Below are 17,040 nucleotides of genomic sequence, written 5' to 3'. Positions count from 1 at the left end.
GACTGGAGTGCTGCATCTAGAAGCCAAGGGAAGCTTGAGGCTACCAGAAGCTGGGAGAGAGGATGGAAGAGTTCATTCCCGAGCACCTTCAGAGGGAGCGTGGCCCTGCTAACACCTTGATTTTAGACTTCTAGTCCCAGAGATGTCAGACAATAGATTTCTGTTGTCGTTAGCCACCTAGTTGATGGTGCTTAGGAAAAAACCGAGTCCACATCCATTTGATACTAATCATGTAGACTAGGGGTCCCTGACCCCCGGGGCCATGGACGTGTACGGATCTGTGGCTCGTTAGGAACCCGGCCACATGGCAGGAGGTGAGTGCTCCACCACCTGTCAGATCAGCGGCAGCATCCAATTCCCAAGGGAGCGCAAACCCTATTGAGAACTGTGCATGAGGGATCCAGGTTGTGCATTCCTTATGAGAATCTAACTTATGACTGATGATTTGAGGAGGAACAGTTTCATCCTGAATCCATTCCCCTACCAGGTCCATGAAAAAATTGTCTTCTACAAAACCGGTCCCTGGTGCCAAAAAGGTTGGGGACCGCTGCTGTAGACCATACTAACTGCACTGTCCAGTTTCACGAGGAATCTCTCTGAGATGAGAACAAACGCCACTAACAGTCAAAAACATACATAGTAACCCAAAAGAAGCAAGTTTTTTCTTCTAAGTTGGCTAGTAAATGACAACTTTTTCATGGTACAAGACAAGAGTCACCTGGAACTAATTTTAATTTTCATCAGAAACATTTTATAAACATAAAACAGATCATCTAAACTGAACTTATTCACTGTATTTAAAGTGCCTATACTCCTATTCCTTCATTTCAATATTCAAAACAGGATTGTAGGAAACCCAAGAAATACAATGTTCTCAATTTCAAAAAGCAGTGTGCATATAGAGTCAGTGAAGACAGTGGACCACGGGGTGTGGCGGGGGTGGGGGATGACAAAGACATACCTGTCTATAAATGAAATGTGAATGAGTTCACTTCCCGCAGGCTAATGCCAGCCTCCCATGCAAAGTTATTAAACAAAATCATAAGAAATCACTGATTTTACTGAATCTTCTTGAAGTTAAAACTTAGCAAACAATTCTGTATTGATGAATATATAAAGTTCTCTCCACATATAGAAATCTTGCTTTCAGTTTACCATGAGAAACTTGTCTTGGTCTCTCTCCCCAATCCCCTGGGCAGATTCTGTTTCTCTATTATCATTAACACTGAATTTAGTAGCCACTAAATATAGGGTTGGCACATGCCATCAACCTACCTCTTGTGATGAAGGCAGGGCCCCCTCACAGGTGACACAGTATCTCAGGTGAGCAGGATTTCCTGTACCACAGGCCCGGCAAATTACCTTCTCCTTAACAACAAAAAATGAGAAATACATGTTCCTCTGAGCAAACAACTGTGCAAAGAAATCATCAAGCAGTCTCTTCTGTCAGTCATTCAGCTACAGACCCTTATCGCATCCAGACCCTGAATATTGGATTGGTTTAGGAGTTACTATAAATAGTGTCAGACAAATATCTGTAGTTTTTTGTTTGTTTGTTTGTTTCATTTGTTTTTGTAGAGATGGGATTTGACTGTGTTGCCCAGCCTGGTCTCCAACTCCTGGCCTCAAGTGATCGTCCTACTTCAGCTTCCTAAAGTACTGGAATCATAGGTATGAGATCCCATACCCAGCCTGAATGTAGTTTTAAAATAAACAAAACCCCAAAGAAACAAACAAACACATTGAAAAGAGTATTCATTTGGTCTTCAGAAGGCAAGTTGGAAATTCTGCACTGGTTATGTGCAAGGTTGTGTGTGTGTGTGTGTGCGTGTGTGCGTGTGTGTGTGTGTGTTCCTCCAGTGTGAAAACCATGACACTGAGTAGACACTCCATTTCATGGCTTAAGTAGTAAACAGAAAGACCCTAGGCCAGCAAGGGATTATCTGTGTGTTTACAAGTAATCTGGTTCTTGAACTGGGATTTACCTTCTGGGGCTTCACGTTAAGTACGAATTTAGGTTTGCTCTGTAGTTTTTACTTAGGAATGGAAGAAGTGGAAAGACTGCCTAAGAAAGAGAGTCTTAAGTACAACTTTCTAAGTCAGGACCCTGGGGTTAAGTCACAACACAGAGAAAAACAAAAGACAAAAGAAATGATGGTAAAAATAGTCTAGCGTTCAGCTATCAAAGGTTTGCTAACAACTATTTAGTTACTGACCACTCTATTCTCTCAGGATCCAATCTTTTTCAATTGTCAATGACCAGTGGTGCTCAAGTGTTCCTTTCTAGTCCAGCCCTGTGGTCCCTAGGTGTCCTGACTAATAAATCAAACAGTGTGTTCAGAAACTGGTACAGGTAAAGTGGATGATCAAGAAAAAGAAAGCCCAACTCCCAGGGTTTTATTTCCAATGCCACCAGGTAGCTCTATGAAGTCCTAGCCTTTCAAAGCCTGGTTAACTCTATTTTAGTGGAAGATTCCAAAGTTTTCCTAGGAACTGAGCCAACTCAGGAAACCACAGTTCCCAATCTAAACAACTCCTAAAGCACAGAGGCCAACTAACTGCTATTCAAAATGGCAGAGAATCACAGTCTTGCTATCAAAGGTTCCTGACATTCCCTGGGGCCAACATTCTTCAAAGCTATTTAAAGTTACCACAACGTAATCTGCAACTGGCCAGCGTTTATCCATGAGATTTAGGGCTATGACTTTCCTGAAGATGTTGCCTCAGAAAAGATCTGGTGAAACACACTGAGAAATGAGACAAATTTCCTGTCTCCATGTTAAAAATTACTGAGATCAAATAAAAGTAATCTTGCTGTGTGCTGCAGAAAACACTTTCTCTAGAAGAGAAAACTGGAGAACAACTAAAACTGCTTACTTCTCAAGTCCAGCAGCTTCCTTTAAGACCTCACCTTGCAGGGCTCATAATCCAAAACTGCATCTCATATATTTGCCCAATGCATACTCTGCCCAGCCCCTGCCTTGCCTTACAAAACCTTTTGTTTTTAAAATTTTAATTAATCAAATTTTAACTTTATTTTTAGAGCAATTTAATGTTCACAGCAAGATTGAGTGGAAATTACGGAAGATTCCCATACACTGTGTCCCACCCCACAGACACAGCCCCCCCAACATGGACATCTCACACCCAAGGGGTACATTTGTCACCATCAATGAACATACACTCACACATCATTATCACCCACGGCCCATTGTTTATATTACAGTCCAGCATTAACGCTTTAAACCCTTTTCCTGCCTTCCTTCTTCTGAGATACTACTACAAACTCGTCTAAGTGGTGGTCTACCTTACTGCATCCAGTCTATTAAACAGTTTTCTTGGTTGACGGGTTTTTCTATATTTTTTGTAGAGACTTTTGACACCATGTCATGGCTCACTTCTTTCTAGGGCAGTGACCATGACCCACAGTTAGAAATCATTTTATATCACAATCCACTACACTCACAAAGTCACAGATGTCTGTGGGGGTGATGTGGAATTGAGGCCACCTTCAGATGGCGTTAATGGGTGTTTAACCTCTGATGAGAACTTTTCAAAAGTCAATATCCTCATTTGCCATTTCATCCACAGCTTTTGTCACATACTGTCTAGCTGAATGGTTGTAAGCTATTTAACAGAGCCAGTTAGTCACTGGGATATAACATTCCCTTTTAAAGTAGCTGGAGGAAGAGAACAATTTTCAAACTTCCAAGTGAAAAGCTTTAATTGACACAATTAAAAAGGAAGAATATTAAAAACAAACTAGTAGATCATTGCAAACTTAATGTCAAAACTGACTAAGCTAAAATTGTGCTTGATGTGGAGTTGTGGTTATACTGGTTTTAACCCCAAATCACTGTGTGAGAGGCTGGGACTCACTGAAGGAGCCCGTGCCTCAGGCATGTGAATCATCAGATGTTTTCAGGAGGATCCCAGACCTAAGCCTCACAGATTCTAAGAACCACAAAGATGACTGAAGTCCTGGAGGTATACTGCATGTGGCTCGAAAAATTCCAAAGGAAACTGTAGTAGTTCCTCTTGGTAAACGTCTTCAGTTAATGTTTTCTGGTGAACAGGTAAAACTAGTTTTCAACTTTAGAAAACGGCCAGTGGAGGCTAGGTGTGGCTCATGCCTGTAATTCCAGAACTTTGGGAGGCCAAGGTGGGAGGATCACGTGAGCCTAGGAGTTCCAGACCAGCCTCAGCAACAAGGTGAAACCCCATCTCTACAAAAAATAGAAAAATTCACCTGGCTTGGTAGCACATGCCTGTGATCCCAACTACTTGGGAGGGATCCCAATCACTTGAGCCCAGGAGGTCAGGTGTGGCAAGCCATGACTATGCCACTGCACTCCAGCCTAGGTGGCAGAGTGAGACTTTGCCTCAAAAAAAAAAAAAAAAAAAAAAAAAAAAAACAGAAAATGGCCAATAGATGTATTTGTTAAGTGAAATAAATAAGTTATGAGGAAAAGTATACAACATGATTTCATTTTTGTTTAAAAAACCAAAGCAAACCAAATCTAAATGTATGAATATATATAAATATATTTCCGTGAATCTAGAAAAATACATAAAAGGACACCCTAAGCTGCTAACATTGGTTATTTCAGAGAAATAGAAATGGAGGTAGAGTGAAGAAATTCTACACTTTTTAGTATATCTTTGGATTATTTGTTACCAAAAATTAGGTATTAATTATTTTAAAGAAGTAAATTATAAAATCTTCTCTTATGCTGAAAATAGGTATCTTTGTCATAGGTCAAATACAGAAATTTCTGCTACTGTATCTTTTAATCCTGGCAGGAAAAAAAATCTGATAGAGCAAAATTCCTCAGCATTGATAGTGCCTTAAATCCACACAAGACAAGACTGCAACCGCCGTGGAATCTGTCTTCATCACAGAAGGAAGACAGCAGATGGTGCTTTTGTACTCAGTGGAATGAGCGAGAGACCAGTGCTGAAAGGGGAAGGGAGCTGTCAATGGCATGCTGTCGCCTGCCGGGAGGTTAGGCTTGTTGGCTTCCCTGAGCAGTTCACACGAGTATTCCCACCAACCTCAGAGCTGGCTGTCTAGGTAAGAATGTCAACTCAAAACCTGTCACCGTTATGACATCTGGGAGAGGCACTGGAATGAAGATTGGCAGGCCAGGGTTTCCAAACGGATGTCCTTCTGTGAGTAGAAGCAGTAATAGAGATTGTCTGGCATGAAAAGTCATGCATTTCTCTCCAGGATCAGAGGTTATGATGATAAAAGTCCCTCTACAAATCAAGTCTGGTTAAAACCTGTCCTCGCTTTCAACCTTCAGGGCCCACAGGAAAAAATCTGAGCTACTAAGTCTGGTAGAAAAGAGATCATCTCCCACAACCCACAGCACCCCAGGATTGTTACAGCCCAGCAAAACCAAACTCCTTGCAAAGTTTTGAGGCACGTTTTCTGAATCTCATCTTTGAATTCATTGTTGTTTCCTCATTATATGTCCTAACTTTGGCCCACCAATAACATAGAAGTAAGTTGTAAAATTATTCCTATTATTACTTATCATAAGTTATAAAAATCTCTCTTATAAAAAGTACCCGCAAGAAAGAAGCCACTCCTGGATTTAATGCTACTTATCACTGTAGAAGTCTTGTGTTTATTCTCAATATAGGATTTACAATAAATTGAAGGGAAAATTACTTACATGTACCTTTGTGTCTCTCTGCCTTCCCATAAAATGGAAAAAATTCTAGATTTCAGATACTGAAGATGCTGTTACATATATTGAATTTAAATCACAACTAACATTTATCCCTATTCTTTCTGTTTTGAATAGTCCAAAGAGTTTGCAATGATATTATCTTCAAACATCCTGAATAAATGTATTAATAAGAATAAATTCTGCTGTGATTGACAGAACACCTAAAATAACAGAGGCTTAAATAAGAGAAAAATAGATTTCTCTTTCCCATATGTAAGAAGTCTAAAGGCAGACTTCCGGGACTGTATGGTGGCTTCCTGCAGTAGTTTTGCTTGTTTGTTTGTTTCTTTGTTTGAGACAGAGTTTTGCTCTTGCTGCCCAGGCTAGAAATGGCGCAATCTTGGCTCACCACAACCTCTCCCTCCCTGGTTCAAGCAATTCTCCTACGTCAGCCTCCTGAGTAGCTGGGATTATAGGTATGCATCACCACGCCCAGCTAATTTTGTATTTTTAGTAGAGACAGGGTTTCTCCATGTTGGTCAGGCTGGTCTTGAACTCCTGCCCTCAGGTGATCCACCCACCTCCGCCTCCCAAAGTGCTGGGATTACAGGTGTAAGCCACTGAGCCTGGCTTCTGCAGTAGCTTTTAAAGCATTTTAGGATTGAAAATAGTCATCAAACAAAAAGATCAGTAAATTTTCCCCTACCTGACTTTGGGCCTGGCCAGTTTTTCAAAATCTCATTTCTGAAGGCTCACACAGCCTTGGACACTTGTGAACTCTCAGTGCTAAAGAGAGCTTGAAGGTGGAAGGACAAGTGGACTTCTCTTTTCTCTGAACACAATTTGCCCATATACAACCCACAAGACCATCTTAGAAGTGTTATGGCCCGTATATTAAGACCATGCATTTCCCTTACTGCTAAAAATTCTTGATTTTTTTATCCCTCAAATTCCCTCTATTAAATCTATCTTTCTTTTCTTTTTTTTTTTAGATGGAGTTTCGCTCGTTACTCAGGCTGGAGTGCAATAGCGCGATCTCAGCTCACCACAACCTCCGCCTCCTGGGTTCAGGCAATTCTCCTGCCTCAGCCTCCTGAGTAGCTGGGATTACAGGCACACGCCACCATGCCCAGCTAATTTTTTGTATTTTTAGTAGAGACGGGGTTTTACCAATGTTGACCAGGATGGCCTCGATCTCTTGACCTCGTGATCCACCCACCTCGGCCTCCCAAAGTGCTGGGATTACAGGCTTGAGCCACCGTGCCCGGCCTATTAAATCTATTTTATCCTCTAGCGACCTTTACTTGGGATTAAAGAGGACGTAAATGGGACTGTAACTGAAGAATGGAGAAAAGATTTAGTTGTATGTTTAATGATTCTATCAACAAATTTTTCACAGTATCATATCATTTTTCTAGCAAAGTTTTTTGGATGTAAGTGATGATACATAACTTTTTCTTCCACGTGACTAGTTCTAGTCATTCTTTTTCTCCATAATAAGAACCTATAATCAAATAAAGCAAACAAAAGTATGAAACCACTTTAAGGACAAGATTATAAATCAATACTAATTGCAATGTTGAAGTTTAAATATATGAAGTAAAACATTGTCTATGTTAGCTCTAGTGCAATTCGTCCTCCAAATCCATGTTCATGGAATACAATCCTACATATCTCTCTTAATTTTTTTTTTTTTTGAGAGGAAGTCTCTGTTGCCCAGGCTGGAGTGCAGTGGCATGATCTCAGCTCACTGCAACCTCCGCCACCAGGGTTCAAGTGATTCTCCCGCCTCAGCCTCCAGAGTAGCTGAGATTACAGGTGCATGCCACCAAGCCCGGCTAATTTCTTTCGTATTTTTTAGTAGAGACAGGGTTTCACCTTGTTGGCCAGACTGGTCTCGAACTCCTGACCTCAAGGTGATCCACCTACCTCAGCCTCCTAAAGTGCTGGGATCACAGGCATGAGCCACCGCCCCAGCCATCTCTTTTAATATTATGGATCCTATTGGCAAGTTAAACTCTTGGACAGTATGTCTTATCAAAAATGAGAATGGATTTTGTTCTTGTATATTAGCTTATCAATTGTTACCCCATCCTGGCTGGGCGTGGTGGCTCACACCTGTAATCCAGCACTTTGGGAGGCTGAGGCAGGCAGATCACCTGAGGTCAGGAGTTTGAGACCAGCCTGGCCAAAATGATGAAACCCCTCTTTCTACTAAAAATACAAAACTTAGCCAGGCATGGTGGTGCATGCCTGTAGTCCCAGTTACTTGGGAGGTTGAGGCAGGAGAATCACTTGAATCCAGGAGGGAGAGGTTGCAGTGAGCTGAGATCATGCCACTGCACTCCAGCCTGGGTGATGGAGCAAAACTCTGTCTCAAAAAAAAAAAAAAAAAAATTATTACCCCATCCCACCAGCTGTAAAAGGACATATACCTGTTCAAACATTGCTTTCTATGTATTTCATTCATGTTTTTACAGAATCTCATTTTGTTACCTTCAAATGGAGGCTTGCCTGTGGCTGCAGCTGTAGGGCAAGAGGGGCCTCACACACCACGCAGATAGGAGTGTTCATGGGTACCAAGTTTCTGCATTCTGCACATAAGCCCATCTGCACAAGGAAAAAGTCCAGTTTATCTTGCATGTAAAAACTGAAGGCATGAATAGATGTTAGAATATAAGGTTTGGTCTACAGGTATACCACCCTGAACACTCCGGATCACATCTGATCTCAAAAGCTAGGCAAGTCGGGCTTGGTTAGTACTTGGATGGGAGAATGTAAGGTTTGATTTGTTTTTGTAAAACAATTTTTAAAATAATTACCTTTATAAAGATATGCTAATTACTCTGACTTGACCACTGCACATTGTATCAAATAATACCACATATCCCATAAATATGTACAATTGTTATGTCAATTAAAAAGTAAATAATAGGAACAGGCGTGGTGGCTCAAGCCTGTAATCCCAGCACTTTGGGAGGCCGAGGTGGGTGGATCATGAGGTCCAGAGATCGAGACCATCCTGGTCATCATGGTGGAACCCCGTCTCTACTAAAAATACAAAAAAATTAGCTGGGCATGGTGGCACGTGCCTGTAATCCCAGCTACTCAGGAGGCTGAGGCAGGAGAATTGCCTGAACCCAGGAGGCGGAGGTTGCGGTGAGCCGAGATCGCGCCATTGCACTCCAGCCTGGGTAACGAGCGAAACTCCGTCTCAAAAATAAAATAAAATAAAATAAAATAAGTAAATAATAGAAAATAAAATAGCAATATTACATTTCTTATTATTTTATTCCTATTAAGAGTAAAAACATGTTCATTATAGAGAAGAGAGATGTTAAAAAAAGAAAAATATCCATAGGAAATTAATTTATAGCATGATAGAATGAGGAGGTCTATAAATCCTCTTTCCTAGAAGGAATCTCAGACCTGGCGCGGTGGCTCACGTCTGTAATCCCAGCGGTTTGGGAGGCCAAGGTGGGCGGATCACCTGAGGTCAGAAGTTCGAGACCAGCCTGGCCAACATGGCGAAATCCCGGCTCTATTAAAAATACAAAAAGGGCCGGGCGCGGTGGCTCAAGCCTGTAATCCCAGCACTTTGGGAGGCCGAGGCGGGTGGATCACGAGGTCAAGAGATCGAGACCATCCTGGTCAACATGGTGAAACCCCGTCTCTACTAAAAATACAAAAAATTAGCTGGGCATGGTGGCGCGTGCCTATAATCCCAGCTACTCAGGAGGCTGAGACAGGAGAATTGCCTGAACCCAGGAGGCGGAGGTTGCGGTGAGCCGAGATCGCGCCATTGCACTCCAGCCTGGGTAACAAGAGCAAAACTCCATCTCAAAAAAAAAAAAAAAAAAAAAAAAAAAAATACAAAAAGTAGCCAGGCATGGTGGCAGGTGCCTGTAATCCCAGCTACCTGGGAGGCTGAAGTGAGAGAATTGCTTGAAGCCAGGAGCTGCAGGTTGCATTGAGTGGAGATCACATCACTGCATTCCAGTCTGGGTGACAAGACCAAGACTCTGTCTCAAAAAACAATAATAATAATAATAATCACACAGTCAGACAATGCTGTCAAAAAGCAAGCACTTCGGCAACCTGAAAGTCATCAAAAGGCAGACAACAAATTGAGAAGTTCCTGAAAATGACTGAACTGCAGAAAAGAACACTAAGCTCTGTGTGGTTGTGTGGGCTGCTCCCTCCTCCCCTAGCTTTGTCAGTGTGGTGATTCCACCCGGGCAGGGCAGGCTGTGAAAATTGGAAGTTTTGTGACTCTGATGGGCACGGCTCACTTGATTTGGAGTACTGTTAAGGTGACAATTTTGGTGGCAGGCAAACAAGGAAGACCAGTAGTCCCCCAGTCTGAGGTAATGAGCCTGTTCGAGGTTAATTGATGCACTGACTGGCAAACTGGCCTGGGATTTAACATGCAGTTCCAGGAGGTAATTCAATGATAGGGGCTTCATAGCTCTCCATATATCCTTAGTTGACTGGAGGTATGCACAGGAGCGGTATAAACCAAGAGTAGGCCCAAGCCACCCACACAGCACTGGCCAAGATAATGAAACCCTGAGACCAGTCTGGCCAAGATGATGAAACTCCGTCTCTACTAAAAATACAAAATTAGCCAGGTGTGGCAGTGCATGCTGTAGTCCCAGCTACTCGGGAGGCTGAGGCAGTCAGATAATGCTGTCCAAAAGAAACTACTTCAGCACCCTGAATCATCAACAGGCAGATAACAGATTGAGAATTTCCTGAAAATGACTGAGCTGCAGAAAAGAGCACTATGCCCTGTGTGATTGTTGTCTGGGCTTCCCAGGAACTGCACATAGAGATGCAAGAGAGCTCAGCATAAAGAAAAAGCTGGGGCTCGAAAATAGCCTTAAGTTTGAAAGCTACCCAGCTGACATACAGATCCATCAGCAGGGAGTGGAGGCCTTCCTGGATGGAGCTACCTGAGCACAATCTCTGGCTAACTGAACACTAAGATATGCTAACCTAAAAGTAACATGAGGCTTAAATATAAGAGCAAGAAAAAGCTGGTGCTCTACTATTTACTATAGTGGTCTTAGAACCAACCCAAATGCCCATCAATGATAGACTGGATAAAGAAAATGTGTATGTATACACCATGGAATACTCTGCAGCCATTAAAATAATAAGTTCATGTCCTTTGCAGAGACATGGATGAAGCTGGAAGCCATCATTCTCAACAAACTGGAACAGAAAACCAAACACCAAACACCTCATTTTCTCACTCATAAGTGGGAGTTGAACAATGAGAACACACGGGCACAGGGAGGGGAACATCACATACCAGGGCCTGTCAGGAAGCGGGGCACAAGCGGAGGGAAGGCATTAGGAAAAATACCTAATGCATGCGGGGCTTAAAACCTAGATGATGGTTGATGGGTGCACCAAAGCACCGTGGCATGCGTACACCTATGTAACAAATCTGCATGTTCTACACATGTATCCCAGAACTTAAAGTATAATTGTTTTAAAAAGCTGCTGTTCTGTCTGTGGAGTAGTCATTCTTTTGTTTCTTTACTTCTCTAATTAAGAAAAAAATTAAAAAATAAAAAGCCTGACACTAGTGGTCACACATTGCAGGGGAGACAGACATTAAAGATTTAATCCAAGTAAACCAAACACAAATCAACAACCTTCAGGGAAAAAAGTCAGAATCCAAAGTTGCCAGAATATGCTACCTGAAGTAGTCAAGAAAAAAATTATGAGACATGCAAAAATTAAAGTGGCCTACACTCAAGGAAAAAATAGTCAAGAGTCCACAGAAATTATGTGAGTGCCTTTAGATGCTGGATTTAGTAGACAGAGATTTCAAAGCAGTTATTTTTTTTTAATGTTCAAAGAAGCAAAGGAAACCATCTTTGATAAAAATTAAAGTATGATGATAATGATCTGATTGATAGGGAACCTCAATAGAGAGACAGAAAGTATTTTTTTAAAAAAGAATTAAATCAAAGCCTGGAGTTGAAAAGTAAAGTAAATTTTTTTAATTGCCAGAGGGACTCAACATCAGATCAGATATCAGATGAAAGAATCGGTGAACTTGAACATATAGCCCAACAACACAAATTATCTAATCTGAAGAACAGAGAGAAAAAAGACTGAAGAAAATAAGCAGAACATCAAAAAACCTATGGGGCAAAATCAAGCACAGCAACATATGTGCAAAGGAGAGAGAAAAAGGAACAGAAAAAGAATTAAAGAAACATGGCCAATATCTCCCACATTGGGGGAAAACCAAAACTCAGCAGATGCAATAAGCTCAATCAATCCCAAGAAAGACAAACACAAAGAGACCACATTTAAACACATTATAATCAGACTGCTGAAGGTCAAAGACAAAGAGAAAATATTGAAAGTAGCAAGAGAAAAAACTACTTATGCATCAAAAACAATGGGGGGGGGCAGAAGGCAGTAGAATGAAAATTCAAAAGACTGAAAGAGAAAATAATTGCTAAACCAGAATTACATCTGCAGCAAACCAACCCTCAAAAATGAAGGCAAAATCAATATTCTGACATACACAAAGACACAGAGAAATGGCTAGCAGACATATCTCACAAGAAATACTGGAGGAAGTTCTTCAAGCTGAAAGGAAATGACACTAGATGATCACTTGAGTTCGCAGGAAGATGTGAGAAGATCAGATATAATAAATATGAGGGCAGATATAAATGACTCCGTAGACATTTTATCTCATCTTCTTTAAATGACATGATTGTATAACACTGCATTTTTTAGTTTGTAACATATATAGATGCAATATATATGGCAATTACATGAAAGATAAAGAAAGGAAGAGGATACTTAAGCAATGTTAAGAAAAAGAAAGAAAGGGGCGGGGTGCAATGGCTCATACCTGTAATCCCAGCACTTTGGGAGGCTGGGTGGGGGGTCGGGGGAATCACTTGAGGTTAGGAATTCAAGACCAACCAGCCTGGCCAATACAGTGAAACCCTGTCTCTACAAAAAATACAAAAATTAGTTGGGTGTGGTGGTGCATGCCTGTAATCCCAGCTACTCAGGAGGCTGAGACAGGAGAATCGCTTGAATCCGGGAGGCAGATGTTGCAGTGAGCCGAGATTGTGCCACTGCACTCATTCCAGCCTGGGTAACACAAGGAGATTCCGTCTCAAAAAAGAAAAGAAATAGAAACAAAGGGGACAGGAGTGACATTTCTATATTTTCGTAGAATTGAGTGAAATTATTCTAAAATGGACTGTGACACACCCCATCTTCCATGATGTGATTATTATGTATTGCATCCCTGCATCAAAACATCTCATGTACCCATAGATACATATACCTATTATATACTCACAAAAATTAAAAAGCAAAATTAAATAAAATAGAATGTGATAAATTAAGTCTATATTGTAATCTCTAGTGCTTAAGGTAACTTTTAAACTAGTAAAAAAAAAATCAACAGAAGCATTAAAATGTCACACTAAAAATAGCAAAAGATATAACACAAGACCCAACTACATGCTGTCTACTAGAAACACCTTAAATTCAAAGACACAAATAGATTGAAAGTAAAAGCATAGAAAAGGACTTACAATGCAAACAGTAACCATAAAAGAGCTAGAGTAGCTACATAAATATCAGAGAATAAAGGACTTTAAGACAAGAAGTATTAGCATAAACAAAGAGAGACATTTTGTGATGATAAAAGGGTCAATAAGTCAGGAAGATACAGTAATTATAAGTGTATATGAACATACTAGTCTGTTCAGGCTGCAATAACAAAATACCATAAAGTGGGTGGCTTGTAAACAACAGAGATTTATTTCTCAGAGTTCTGGAGGCTGAGAAATCCAAGATCAGGGTGCCAGCAAATTCCGTATCTGGTGAGGGCTTGGCCCTCTGCTTCACAGATGGCGCCTTTTAGCTGTGTCTTCATATAATGGAAGGGTAAACAAGCTCCTCTGGGCCTCTCTTATAAGGGCACTAATCCCATTCATAAGGGGTTCATCATCATGACCTAAGACCCAACCTTCTAACACCATCACCCTGGGGATCAGGATTTCAACATAGGAATTTTGGGGAAGACACAAAGATTCAATCGACAGCATGGACATAACAGCAAACCCCCAAAATACCTGAAGCAACAACTACAGGTCAGAGTTGAGATTAAGACTCCATCCATCACCTGAGCACCTAAAGCCCCACCTTTACTGGCGGACCACAGTCGTGTTTTCAATCTCCAAGAATTAGCATGAATTTAGAGCCAGTATCAGATTATGCCCCCAAAGTTTGGGGCATTTTTTTTCCTTAATGCACAGTCACTCAATAGAAAGCCACAAATCCCCTTGGGGAAGCATTCAAGGAAGATTTCTGATATGTACTTGCAAAGCTCCAGGGTCCTTCCCTAAGGAGACCCAGCTTCCCCTTCAATCAAGAGACTCCGAATTGATGAACTGACTTACTTCTAGAAACTGGGTGAGAGAAACTTGGTTGCTCCAACGCAGTGGCTCAAGTCAGTTTTTAGCTACATGACCTAGCATTTTTCAATTATACAGACCAAGCAATATACCAGGAGACTGCCCATCTATCATTCCTAGGAATCCCACGATCAGATTCCTCTTACTAAACATCATGGCTGTCCTTGTCTTTGGCAGTTAAGGGCTGCCACTTGACTTCTTCCACTCTGGGATCTCACTAGATCCAATGAGATCAGGGAGCCCATCTAAATAGCAGCATCCCCCATGATCATATCTGGCCTATAAAGGAAAGCAGCCACCAAACTTTTTAAGGATGTAGCTGCTCCTCTTGTTAATGTATGCCTTGATATCTTAGTGATGGAAGTGTCTTCTGGGCCTTCTTGTGAAACGTAGGTAAGAGTCAGGGGTGCAAGACGCACATATCAAACCCACTCCAACTTTCTATTTGCCTAAGTCTTTGTATTCCCTGCTCCACATGATGCTGGGTGTTATGGACTAAACTGTGTCCCCCAGGATTCATTATATTGAAGCCTCAACTGCCAATGTTATTATATTTGGAGATAGGTCCTTTAAGGAGGTAACTTATATGAATTTATACCAGTTTCATGTTACACTGTCTCTATTTAGAATCTAGTCACACACATATTCCCCAAGACTCTGCTACTATATGTTAATAAAATCTTCCTCTTTGTGTGTGTAAGTTATTTCCTCCTGAATTACAGAATGCACCTGTCCTCCTACAGCATGCTGGGTTGGGTTCCTAGAATGTGACAGGTGGTTGTGATGGGTCTAAACCACCCGCAACAACCTGTGAGGAGAATAAACACCCCCTTTCAAGCCATCTGCCCAGGTGAGATTATCACAAACAGTTCAAGCAAATGAAGGCTGGTATCCTCAGACAGACGGGCATCCTCAGACATAAGAGCAAATTACATCCATTGGCCAGGAGGCACAGAGTGACAAGGATACAAGACCGTTAGTTTCATCTGGGTCCCACCTGCCATCTCGATCTGAGTTTCAGGATCACATTCTTTCCCAATTAATGGCCTAACTTTCACATAAGAAATGTGGTGATCAGGTGAATGTAACTGACATTGTAAGTTCCCAACATACACAATGTAATTTTTGTTTGATTTTCATCAATATAACCCTGAAGCTATAAGCAATAGATTATTTTGAGCTGTCATAGGAGATCTCTGGCTCCTGCACTATGACTCAAAGGTCTTGAGCTTGTCGATTTCTTTCTGTGAATGCTCCCAAGGACTCAGAAGAATACATCCTCCACAGTTTTTGTAGTCATAGTCATTGTCACTGTCATAGAGTCAAATGCAGCAGCTACTTGGCCACTCAAGACACTTGCTTCAGTTGGCACTTCATCACAATTAGCCATAGGTGTCAGCGTGATTAACTGTGATGTCCCCTCATGCTATGGATCAAAAGTGTCCCATTTCCCATTGGCAAGGAGCTCAGTACTGCTCCCAAGCAAAGGAAAAGACCAAACCACTTCCAAAATCCCCTGTTCACAAGTTTATTTCCTGGGACCAATTCCCAGTACCAATTCTGTTTCAGTCAGAGTCCAATCAGGAGATAGAAACCACAAGTAATTTGAACAGGAAATGTTCATATAAATAATTATTAACTAGTAGCCAGGGCTTAACTACTAATGAGTAATATACAGAAATTCCAAACACAGGGAGGATCCCCTACCTCTATGGCTGAGACAGAGAGCCCAAGGAGGATCAAATTTGGAAGAGGCACTTACTTTGCCCCACACCTAAGGCTGGAATCAGACTTCATTGAATTGAGTGTGGCTGTCACCCACTGGATGGCAGAGAAGTTCACTGAGGTGACACATATCAGAGCTGGCAAGGAAAAAGCAGCCCACTGGGATCCAGTGGAACTTATTAGGAACTCCTCATCTAGGGAACAGGCAGAACTGGAAAGCTGCTACTGGGATGCCCGAGAGACTAGCTGGGAAGCTGGCTGGGGTGCCAGTGGAACTCACTGAGAAGCATCCACAGACAACACTTCACAGAGTTCAGCACAACCAGGTGTCCTACAGGTTAGCTCACATCACAAGAGCAAAGAGAGAGGAGGGCACGCACCTCTGCATCTCTTTACTGAGACTCTCCAAGAGTCTTGGGTCTAGAAGTAGGATCTTGCTCCTTTGAATCCCAGAAGCCCAGCTCAGAGCAGGACACAGTAAGTACTTGATAAATGGTTGTGAGCTTAAATTACAAAGTGTTATACATTAAAGCCTATTGTTGCACTAATAGAAATGTAATTGGGGGCAATCTAGGTGTTTTAAAGCTCATCGTGTTAAATATTTATAATCGCTGATAACCTTTCCTCCTTGTAAAAACCAAGTTAGTTGTGAAAATCCCTTTCCAGGCAAGTAGAAAATAATTTTGGTATTGCACCAACTAATATAAACAGAGAAAAATCAAACCAATGGGACTTGTTCATATTTTGTTTTCTGTATTGTCTTCTTTCACTAACACATTTAGTCCAGAATCTCTACAAGCTGCACACAATGAATTTGGCCCAATTTGGTGTTATAGTCTGTTTTTATTTAAAATCAACTCCCACACGTATTTCCTAAGATTCTGCCATTATATATTAGCAAAATCTTTAAGGAATTCAAAATGTATCACCGAAGTAAATTAAATCAACTTCTACAAAAATCTTGAGCAATATATTAGAAGAATATTAAAACAGATAGCCATTTAATGCCTGAGCCCTTGCTTGAGGCATAACTCAAATCAAAACCTTGGACTTCGAACTCACTCAATTAGTGACTTTTTCTTAGTAACTATCTTTTTTCAAATGGTAATTTTTCACTCAGTATCACAGATTCCTTTATTTTATTTTTATCGCTTTATTTCCAG

At 41.2% G+C, this 17,040-nt stretch overlaps 1 protein-coding gene across 2 annotated transcripts in view; it reads right to left on the bottom strand.

Moving 5' to 3' along the window:
* DZANK1 (double zinc ribbon and ankyrin repeat domains 1) overlaps window positions 1-17,040 on the bottom strand; it is an 80,350-nt gene that overhangs the window by 34,319 nt on the left and 28,991 nt on the right. For both annotated transcript variants that reach the window (XM_074406195.1, XM_003933169.4), the window contains 2 exons: window positions 8,175-8,288; window positions 1,276-1,368 (listed from right to left, as the gene is read on the bottom strand). In XM_074406195.1, coding sequence (XP_074262296.1) covers window positions 1,276-1,368; window positions 8,175-8,288 — 207 coding nt within the window. The remainder of the gene's footprint in view (window positions 1-1,275; window positions 1,369-8,174; window positions 8,289-17,040) is intronic.

This window comes from Saimiri boliviensis, chromosome 9 (assembly GCF_048565385.1).
Source record: "Saimiri boliviensis isolate mSaiBol1 chromosome 9, mSaiBol1.pri, whole genome shotgun sequence".
Taxonomy (NCBI): domain Eukaryota; kingdom Metazoa; phylum Chordata; class Mammalia; order Primates; family Cebidae; genus Saimiri; species Saimiri boliviensis.
This window is presented reverse-complemented; position numbering and strand designations above follow the sequence as displayed.